An 11520-nucleotide genomic window follows, 5' to 3' on the forward strand; every position below is an offset into this window, starting at 1 on the left:
AAATTAAAAATTAATTGTTTTTATTTCTTTATATATACATTTGTGTTTTATTGAAAATGTTTTGGATATTTTAAATGAATAACAGACACTATTTGTAGATATTGAAAACAATTTTTGACATCGTACAACTAAATAATACCGTATAGTATTTTTTTTTTTTTTTTTTTTTTTTTTTTTTTTATATTGAAAATTTCAACATTACTTATTGGTTATTATGCATATGCGTTTGTTACAAAAAAAAAAAGCGAAACAGATAACTTTTATTTAAAATTTTGATAAAATATTAGAATAGTTAATAAGATAATTATATTAATGTTAAATCTAAAATATAAAGTAATGTTTAGTTATTAGGCATAAAATAATTAAAAATAATTTTTCGAAGAAAGAAAGTGAGATATAATACGTACCTCGATGGAAGCGAAATATTTGCTCCACCAATCAAGACTGTCGTCCATTATCATCGTATCATACTTTTTCGTTTTTTTCTTTTTGATTAACTTCTTCCATTTCAATAACTTTTTCACGTGTTCGAAGAGATAAAAAATTTTTCGACGAAATCCATTCTTCGATGTTTTTTTATATTCGATCAAACCTTTACGTTCTTCTCGAATAGAATCATCAGATAAGACATCTACGAATGAATATGAGTTATCATTGAAACAATATGAATTATAGTTGGAATTAAATAATGTACATTGAAAAGATGGGATAAAAATTCTAACATAGATTTATTTATATTCCTTTTTTTATTTTCATCAAAATCATATTTATTTTATATATAAATATATATATATATATATATATATATATATATATATCTTCCTTCATTCCTTTTTATTTCTTCAAATCGTTTGAAAATACGTTAAGTCGATCGTTTCTACGAGAATAAAAGAAGAAAAAGAAAATTTCTTTTCTTATCTCTTATCGTTTCTCGTACGGTGATTTGAGGATTCAGCGAAAATCGTTTTCATGGAAAATCCTACGAAAATTTTCGCGGAGGGTCGCGTCTTTTATATGTGTGGTTTTTTCTCTCTTTCTCTATTACTCTCTCTCTCTCTCTCTCTCTCTCTCTCTCTCTCTCTCTCTCTCTCTCTCTCTCTCTCTCTCTCTCTCTCTCTCTCTCTCTCTTTTTTCCTGAGAACGATTCGAAGCGTTGTTACTCGTACGTACGTACGTACATACGTACGTACATAGCTCTCGAACGTTAACATCGTAAAATCATGGTTCTGCTATGGCAGCCAGACGGTAGCTTGGCAAGCGATCAAAGGCTTTACTCTGTTAGAATTTCTATCCCCTGAACGATTTAGATTATCCGTTGCGACGTTCTCTCTCTCTCTCTCTCTCTATTTCTCTTTCTCTCTTACACGGTAGCTGTTTAACGGTAATAGCTTTCCAAGGAAATCTTCGTTCTGATTTCGTTTCGTATATTTGTGCTCTATAATCTTCTTCAGTTATTAATTGTTCCAGAAACACATAGACTGTGGGAATATTACTGATACCAACGTATTTGAAGCATCCAAATCCACGTGAGTCGTATACTCGTATAGTCATGCACGGATAATACTCCTTGAGTTCTGGCATCTCCTTGAAACATTATCAAATGAAATTTCGACGCTTAGGCGAAAAAAAAATTAATGAACTTTCCAATTGATATATATATATATATATATATATATATATATATATATATATATATATATATATATAGATATATATGATCATCGACTTTATTGGCCTACTTTTGATACCATTTCATCGATATATAATATATATATATATATATATATATATATACACACAAACAAACAAATACACACACACACTTATGTATATATATATATGTATTCCGTCAGCTGTTCGAGATTTTTTTAACGAGATGGAACAAAACTGCTCGTTAAATTTTCCCGATAAGCAAAGTATCATGTATCTATTATTTTCCCCAATGACATTTTTCGTAGGTCACTCTTTGCATCTATTATATACGTTGAAAATATTTTTCATGTAGTATTTTTTTGACGGCAATACTCGTTAACGAGGTATGCGACGTGAGAGGCCAATATCGATCATCGTTTGACGGACTGGATGACATGCGAGCTCAGAACAAAATTATTCATCATGTTCTGCATTTTCTATAAGTTATGACGATAGTATTGTTATATATATATATATATATATATATATATATATATATATCTTTTTTTTTTCTTTTTAGTTTTTTTCATTTAACACATTCGTTGCCGACACCAATTGACGGATTCTATGACATGATACATCGTTTGGTATCATCGATTGTATCAATTCAATAAAAAAAAAAATATATATATATATATATATATATATATATATATAAAGCGCTTCTAGCGATGATATTTTTTTCTTTATAGAGACGTAACGAATGTGTTGATGGTATTACGAAAATTATATTATAAAAAAAGAAATTTATTACCAAATTCACCATGACACGAGGATCCTCAAAATTATTAAATTCTTTAGCATTTTCCATGACCTGTGACTTTATAACCACACCGGCACATTCAATTACTATTCTTGGTCTATACACAGGTACGTAATGAAGATTTTTTATATCTCGTACTCCCCAAAAAATCACCTCCATCCTGTAACTCGCCATTTTTGGTCTAATATACGGTGGTATGTTGCATTTTTCTTCTTTCAAACGTACATCAATCATATCCGTTTCTTCCATCTAAATATCATAGATTATACACACAGACACATATATTTATATATATATATATATATATATATATATATATATATCTTATTATATTTGTCTTTGTGAGATATAAGTATATGTGAATAATAATATAACTTATTGTTAGGTAGAACTTCTCCTTCGTTTACCTCGACAAGTTCGAAAGCAGCCAAAATGGAACCGGTATAATCCTTCCTCGATTGAAATCTGTACCATTCGAGTTTCGGCAGGAAATCTGGTGGTGAGTAAGTTTCTGTGGAGAGTTTAACTAATGGAACGGCAATGCACCTTCCGCAAAACTCTTTCATACCCTGTGGTTTGTGAGAGAAAAATTCGAAAGGGAATTTGAAACGAATAGAGAAATCCATCTGTCTTTACTTTAAATCGAACGGAGCTTCAAAACGAAGTATCTGCTAGTCCGATAAATAAGTTCACGAACAGTCTTTCCTACTTTCTAATGCATACTTAAATCGTTTAACTTTCGAAACTCACACAGATGTCCCGATCGAAGATCTGTAGAACTATTCTCGGTGGCATAATTTTAATGTATTCTTTAGTCCCATGAATTTTAACTATCGGAAATATCAAACTTTCGTCCCATAACGGATCCAAACTTTGACGTATGACCTGTTTTCGTAATTATTTAAAAATGAATCGATATAAAAAGATTTCTTTTCGTTTCATTTTTAATTTTATTCGTTGTGCATTATGTCAATGTTAAATTTCAATGTACTTAAAGTTATCATTCACTCACACTTGTCGTCAAAGTGTGCCCAAGAAACGTAACATTTACGAACGGATCTAACAATGCGGATGCATCCATACCAGGGTCGAATTGTCCTTGAAAAATATGTGCCCGTAGTTGAAAGGACTGCAATGCAGACGATTCGTTGCATTTTCTAATAGCCTCGTTGTGTTATTGCAGTTATTAATATTCGTATACCGCATTATCGATGTTTACAATATATATTATATTACATACTTAATCCACGTATTTTCATTCATATAAAATTATATGATTTATGTATGCTATTACAATTACAATAATACATGGAAGAAAATTTAATGATATTAATCAAGCATTTATACGTTTAATAATTAATTTGGAAAATATTGGGATTGATAATGTTTTGAATTTTTTAATAGCCATCAAGAAATTAATGTTTTAAATGTAAATTTGCAAGTCAATTGACCAAATAAAAGATATAATCATATACATCAAATGAAATAATTTCTATATAATTATTATCGATGACATTTATAAAGAACATTAGAATTTGTTAATGAATAATTTCGTTTTATATTAAAAAATTAAAATTAAAAAAATTATATATATATATATATATATATATATATATATATATATATATAAATATATATATTTTTTTTTAAAGGGACATTACTTTTTTCTTATTCTTATATAATTTATATGATATATATTAATTTCTCTCTCTCTCTCTCTCTCTCTCTCTCTCTCTCTATCCATTCATTAAAAAATTCCATTTTTCAATTAATGATTCAATTTCAATTAATATTGAAATATAATACTTCGTTAGGTAATACTTTGTTTATATATAACTTAGTAAATACACTTAACTCGTTAATTGACTAACAATAAGACAAAAGAAAAAAAGAAAAAAAGAAAAAAAAAAAAAAAAGAAGAGAAAGAGGATTAAATGTTGGAGAGTATATTTACCGAGGATCGATCATATTCAAAATACTTTGGAAAGACGTCGATGGGTTCCCCACGGTCCGAGATTATATAGCCTGGAGGTATCGAGCTCCAACAGGAGGCTATGAACTTAGCGTTACCAAGCCAGATAAAAAGTTCAATTTTGCAAGCACAAAGATCGATCGTTTCTTCTGACTCCATATCATTCTTAGGATTCTTCGGGAAGACGTTAATACATTGTCCACATTCCACGCCTCTTTCTGGGCTCTCCTCAGAGTAAATAATCCGTTCGGCTGGTAATTCGACGTAAGCAACGCGTTTCGAACCTGCCAGCATCCAAAGGAAAACACGTGGAAGACCATCTTGCGGCTGTGTCCATGTAAAATAATCCATGAAACGAAAAAAGAAATTAGAATTTTTAGTTTTATGAAAACCGATAGGATAGTTTAGAGGGTAAACAAAAAAAAAAAAAAAAGAAAGAAAAAAGAGAAAAAGAATTAAATCAAATAAATGTATAAATCATAGTAGAGAATAGAGATAGAAGAGAAGAGACGGATGAATTCTCTCGGACAAACCGCACGAAATTCGATTAATCTCGATAGAGAGAGAGAGAGAGAGAGAGAGAGAGAGGGGGAAGACAGAAACAGAAAGAGAGAGAGAGAGAGAGAGAGAGAGAGACAGAGGCCAAACGAGATTCGAGCTAGTCCAGGCTACGAAAATATCAAAAAGGCGAAAGAGAGAGACCATTGACCGTCTCTCGTTCGTTCTAATCGAATCGAGCGAGTTCGTCGCCTAATTTCCCGTCCGTCGCTCTACTCTACCTATTTCTACATCTCGTTGAGTTCACCGACCTCTTCTCGAAGCGAATTATATTTCTCACTATCGATTTAATCTTCCGAGATGATTATATCGTCTCCGGATATCGTTCTACTTCAGTCAAAACTTATACGTAATTATAACTTTCTTAATAGTTATAAAATCTGAATATCCCCCTCCCCCACCACCACCACCACCACCACCACCACACCCCTGCCCGCAGTGAATTTATTTCTCTTTTTGATTTTTTCCCTTTTTTTTTTTTACCATATTTTTATTCTTCTTTTTTTATTTATTTTTCTTTTTTTTGTTTTTTTCTTTTTTTTTTTTTGTTTTTTTCTTCTATTTATCATTGTCAGTATATTTATTATGATAAATTACTTACGTCCTCGCAAAGTCCCCGTAATTCTCGCAAATATTGATAAGCGTGCATCATGGCTATTTCGATGTAATGGTTGTTAGGAATTTCACCGTCTATTTTGATTCTCCGGAGAATATCGTCGATTTGCTTACTGCATAGATTCGCTCGATGTCGATCCAATTTGATCATACCATTAATCTCCTCGTAATATCGATCATCGTCCAATGTATGCAAATAATGCTGGCAATGGTACTTAAATGTTCGAATAGCTTTATTGTATATCTCATATGCTTTAGGATTTTTCATGGCAGTTAAAGTTCCGACTTCTTTGAGTTTCATCTCCTGAAATTGAATTAGAACAACTCATTGAATCTTAATAACGTCGTTGACTTTTAGATCGGCCGATTTTTTCGATCATTCGAGAGTTAATCGATTTATCCTTTCGAAAGTGAATATTCGTAAACATTGCAAAAGAAAAAAAAAAAGAAAAAAAAAATATATATATATATATATATATATATATATATATATATATCGGAACGAGTTATTTCAATGAACTCGACGAAACGTTCAAGGAAAACCTATTTCGAATTTGTTGTGATATTATGAAAAAAAAAAAAAAATAAATAAATAAATAAATAAAAGAAAAAAGATTATAACCAGATCTTTATTATTTATTTTTATCATTATTAAATTTATTAAAAAAAAAGAAAAAAAAATAATGACTCACGAGGAAATTAACGATGAAACGAAGATTGTTAATGTTGAACATTCTACGCTCGAAGTTGGGCCACCAAGATCTGACATAGATGCAAGGCTTTTTAGATCCCAGTGGCAAGTAATTGTATTTCCCGTCAAAAGTTCCTGTTGTTCTTCGTACAGTTTGACTTTGAAAATCTTTACGTTTCCTTGGTATGAGGCCCGTTCTCTGTTCTATTATATTACAAGAAAATCACATTTTTATGTCTTTATGGAATTGTAAGCTTCTCGAATGACGATTAAACTAACCTTGAGTATAGTCATTGTCGTCTTCGTCTTTAGCGTTGTTCTCGTTGTCATTTTCTAGATCACATTGATCACGTGAAAATCTACGATTTCCGGCATTACCAATACTCAATTCAAAGACTATTGATTTTTTTCCGAATCGACGTCGATCGATCATGCATACGTCGTAGACTATACCAAACAATATGTATTCTTCGACTTTCCATAAATTTTTCTAAGAGAATGTAAAATAATTTCACTAAGTTGAAACTTTTATGTCATTTCTAAACGAACCAAGGTATCGACATTAATATTTCATTATATTTAACTTTCTAAGAACTTTCCGTTGATCTGACCTTCTTATAAAATATATAATTTAATTATCAACAAAGTTAATAATAAACTTTTCATTGGTGTTTCTATTTTAAATAAGTACCTTAGATGTACTAGTTCAAAGAAATTTTAATTTAACTTTTATCGAATGTCAACCGTGACCAATTGTCGATTATATCGAAAGTTTCCTTATCGACCAAACGATTCAAAAACTTTTTATTATAACAAATTTTGCAATATTCTCGAAAGTTTTCTAACACGTATATTGAAAATGAAAAGATCGATCGATAGTCTATAATTTATTAAATAATTATTATTAATTATTGATAAGAAGAAAAGAAAAATTAAAATATGAAAACAATCGTATTGAAACAATCGAAAAAGAGAATGAAAAGGAAGACAAAAGAAAAAAGAAAAAGAATAGGAAAAAAGAGAAGAGAGAAGGAGAAAGAAAAATTTTAACCGACTTCGATAATGGGAGCTGCCGGTTCTGTTTCAATGCCAATTTTGGATGAGGTTTCGGGGTCATCCATTTCGGTTTTTAGAGATAAGAGCACTCTTCCTCGATAAAAGGGAAGGGACGACAACGAACAGATGTTCCTTTCCTCTCTATTTGAACCATAGAAATGAAGAAAAGATGGTCCGTATGTTGGCAAAAATCCTGTCGGATGAAAATTCACTTTCATCGATTTTCTATTTCATTTATAATTAACAAAACAGGTACCTTTTGGAAAAGTACGCTGTCTTAAAAAAAAAAAAGAAAAAAGAAAAAGAAAAGAAGTACTTAAAGGAAAAGTATTCTATCAATAAAAGATTTAAATAATTTTTTTTTTTTTTTTTTTTTTTTTTTTTACCATACTTTCCGTAATTCGAAATTAGACGAATGTGAATGGAACGTGCTGCTATAGTACGTGTACGACAACCATCGATTCGATGTTTTATCGTTATTTTAATCCGACGACAGAAGGAAGGAAAGATTTCTTTGAATATTATCCTCTCATTGAACCTTGGTGTACACGTTCGCCATAAAATTCTCGTGGTACCCTTAATAATAATAATCGTATTTATTCAAGAATCGTGTAAGATGATTGTAAACATTTATTTGACGATGTAATATATACATATATATATATATATACCTTCATTCCAGCAAACGATATCTGTAAGTAAGGATTTATACCTCCTGTATCACCGAAACTACAAAGACTCGTCATATTCGGTAAACCATCGGCACGATACACGGTAAAAATGTATTGAGCTCGTTGAGTGAAAAGCAATGATTCGCCGCCAATAGGAAGTAATAAATTGCTGAAATCAAAATCAATAATCAAACGTCGAAGGTATAATTTGATCGAAAACAAAAAAAAAAAAAAAGAGATACAAAAAACAACGAGCCTCTTATATATTCCTTCAAAATGTTTGACAAAAAGTTCTACGACTTTTCTTCATGATCATCGTTTTGTAAGATCTTTTATTTATTTATTTTTTTTTCTTTTCTTTTCTTTTCTTTTCTTTTCTTTTCTTTTTTTATTTTATTTTATTTTATGACCCTTCAAAACACAGATTCAAATTTATATAATATATTACACTTTGATTATTATTTAATCTCCTTACCTCTCTATATCATCCTCACCCTCCGTTTCCGGATAAACTCGAACTTTCTCACCTCTTGCTTTTACAGATATGTTACACTTGACGTATCCTTTGGCTTCGCTCGATAAACTTTTCGGATCGGTGAGCATCGCCCATTTGTGGTGATACTGATGATCTATTAAAAAGGACGCGTTAAAAGTCTTATCCATTTTCCTTTCGATCGAATATTGAATCAATTCTCTAACATCATTATTTATTACTTTCGATCTTATTGAATCGATATAAGTTGGGTTAAGCTTTTCAAAATATCATTAGAAGGTTATTTTACAATTATTTTTCTTTATGTTGTTTGAAAAATTGAAATGTAATAAACAATGAAATATATTAATTAAACGTAATAATTCTTTATACCTGGTTGTTCCCATACTGCCTCGACATCTAGTATAGTACTTCCATAGAACTTTAATTGTCGTAAATAGTTTCTCAAGTATACGGCTATTGTGATCCTCGTAGAAAGGAATGTTTCAAAGTCCCCGATAAAATCGAAAACAAAATACTATGGATATTTATTATATCACGATATGGATTATTTCATTAAATGATATATCTCATTAATCCTTACCTCGTTATAAATTGGACAATCCGTACCTTCCTGTACATTAGTTTTTTTCTTTTTCTTACCCAATTTGACTATTACCATTGAATTAGCCAATTGTTGCAAATGTCTCGCCTCTATTATCTTCACGCATAAATGATAATTCGATTTCTTCATGTTACAATTAAAATTACTTTGATCGTCGATAGATATATGTATATGTACGATTACGAGAACATTTTTTCTTTTTTTTTTTCTTTTTTTTTTTTAAGTCGACCAGACTCATTCGATTATACGGGGTGTATCTAACAAGTTTTTGTTCCTTCTTTTTTGGTCATTGCTTCTTTTGTTACATAATTTGTCGGTTGAAAGTGAACATTAAAAATTAAACGTTAAAAAATTTTCAAAATAAATTTATAAGATGGATACTCTTATAATTGAATTGTATATGCTTCGGATGCGTGTCGAATTAATAAATTTTTGTATCATTACAAATAAATAGGATTAATTTTGAAACAGCCTGTATTACGTAAAGCCATTTCAATTCCCCTCCCCCCCCCTCTTGATCGACAGAATAGAAATAGTATTATATGACTCGCGGACTATTCTCTAATGTTGCGTCGTACGTGTACGCGAAAATGGTTCTTACATCGATCGACCTACAAAATGACCATCGCGATTTAACGTACAACGCTCGTTCTTTTTTATCTTTTCTTTAATATCAAAGAACGATATAGATTCGACTTAAGTCTGTTGTTCCGTTCATCATCTTTCGTTCGAAGCATCGTGTGACTTCAGTAGCGACAATTACGGACAAAATATGTACTAAAAGCGCATGAGGGGAAATATTGTCTCCGCCATGCACCTATCGCCCTATCATATCAGTTTATATAACTTTTGTATAGATTATACCATTTTCCTATGCGTAACATAACAATCGAATTAATATGGATTAGAGTAGATATTAGTATTTAATAGCCTATAAACTAATTACTTTTCAATCTCTGATATTAATACCTCCTTTCTTTGATGGTAACGTGCCTCTCACAGTGATTATTTAACGTAAAAAAATAATTTTGTCGTATAAATATTTTCTAAAAGAAATAATAATTATTGAATATTTATATATTAAATATTAATTTTATATAAATATTTAATAATTTTTATAAAAATATTAATAATAATACATTTATTTCCTCGTCTCTATCTCTTCTTCTTATCATTATATTTTATTATTATTATATTATTATTATTATTATTATTATTATTATTATTATTATTATTATTATTATTATTATTATTATTATTATTATTATTATTATTATTATTATTATTATTATTATTATTATAGTAATAATTACAATAGTAATAGTAGTAATAGTAATAATATAAAGTATGAAATAATCCTAAAGAAGAAACCGCAAAAGACATAATGTTGGAAGTTCTAATTTATATAGATAATGTGAAAACGAATTAATCTTTTGATTTTTATAAAAATAATATATAATATATTCACTAATTATTATTTTTGAACAAAATAATCGACAATATTTTGTTTTTAATCGCAATTTTATATATTTCTTTTTATACATTTGTTATAAAACAAAATAATACCGACTCTGTGTCCTATCTAATACAGATTATATCGCCTAAACGCGCCAATCAACTATCAGATAAAGAAATAAATATGTGAAATTATATAACGTAAAGTTTATTCTAGTAAAATGCTCTCTACTAATCATCAAATAAGGAAGAATTTATTATAATATATAGTTTTATTGCTATATTCTTAGGATTTTTAACTAAATAACAAATGATGTGCTTCTTGAAAATCGTCACATTTAACCGAACCATATTACGGACAATATAATTATTAAAAAATTATTATATTAGCTTATCGTTCACGTTATTCATTGTTTTAATAATTATAGACTTTTTGGAATTTTTAAAAGTGTTATATTTTTATACATAATCCGTTCTTAAAAGAATACAATTATTTTACAAGATTTTTTCAATGAGAATTAAACTTTTGGAATAATTCAAGAAAGTCATCTCTTCGTTTAAACTTTTTTTTTATTCATTTTTATTTTTTTTTTTTTTTTTAATGAAACCTTATTCATCAAAATCGGTCATGAATTTACGTACGAATTCATTGTTGGCATAAACCATTATGAAACTAGGGTTGATTAACGATCTTAATGGATAAAGAAAGACATAAAGCTCGTTAAATTGTGAAACGTTCGAACGTGCATCTCGTATAATTCTCAAGAAATTAGCTTTAATTCGTGTCACGAGGCTAACTCGAAGAAAGTATTTAACAAGTCGAGAAGTTTAATCGCGTTCTTCAAGAAAGTACTAGGCTATTAACTCGAGTATCGTTCAAGTTCCTGAATGTGAAAAAATTCTAATGATAGTACATCTAAGAAACTTCGTAATCGAATTCGTTAAAGTCA

The 11520-nt window shown here is 29.3% G+C and overlaps 1 protein-coding gene across 1 annotated transcript in view; it reads right to left on the reverse strand.

The window, feature by feature from the left end:
- LOC118451279 (otoferlin-like) overlaps nucleotides 1-9244 on the reverse strand; it is a 13141-nt gene extending 3897 nt beyond the window's left edge. Inside the window, exons 1-14 of the mRNA XM_085658869.1 lie at nucleotides 9095-9244; nucleotides 8884-9028; nucleotides 8494-8647; nucleotides 8019-8187; nucleotides 6571-6781; nucleotides 6293-6495; nucleotides 5587-5904; nucleotides 4435-4754; nucleotides 3468-3612; nucleotides 3206-3340; nucleotides 2863-3024; nucleotides 2447-2704; nucleotides 1365-1584; nucleotides 408-631 (exon numbers count right to left, since the gene is read on the reverse strand). Coding sequence (XP_085514995.1) covers nucleotides 408-631; nucleotides 1365-1584; nucleotides 2447-2704; nucleotides 2863-3024; nucleotides 3206-3340; nucleotides 3468-3612; nucleotides 4435-4754; nucleotides 5587-5904; nucleotides 6293-6495; nucleotides 6571-6781; nucleotides 8019-8187; nucleotides 8494-8647; nucleotides 8884-9028; nucleotides 9095-9244 — 2814 coding nt within the window. The remainder of the gene's footprint in view (nucleotides 1-407; nucleotides 632-1364; nucleotides 1585-2446; nucleotides 2705-2862; nucleotides 3025-3205; nucleotides 3341-3467; nucleotides 3613-4434; nucleotides 4755-5586; nucleotides 5905-6292; nucleotides 6496-6570; nucleotides 6782-8018; nucleotides 8188-8493; nucleotides 8648-8883; nucleotides 9029-9094) is intronic.
- Nucleotides 9245-11520: the final 2276 nt, after the last annotated feature.

The sequence above is a fragment of the Vespa mandarinia genome, chromosome 8 (genome assembly GCF_050613455.1).
Source record: "Vespa mandarinia isolate Hongniang chromosome 8, ASM5061345v1, whole genome shotgun sequence".
Lineage (NCBI taxonomy): Eukaryota > Metazoa > Arthropoda > Insecta > Hymenoptera > Vespidae > Vespa > Vespa mandarinia.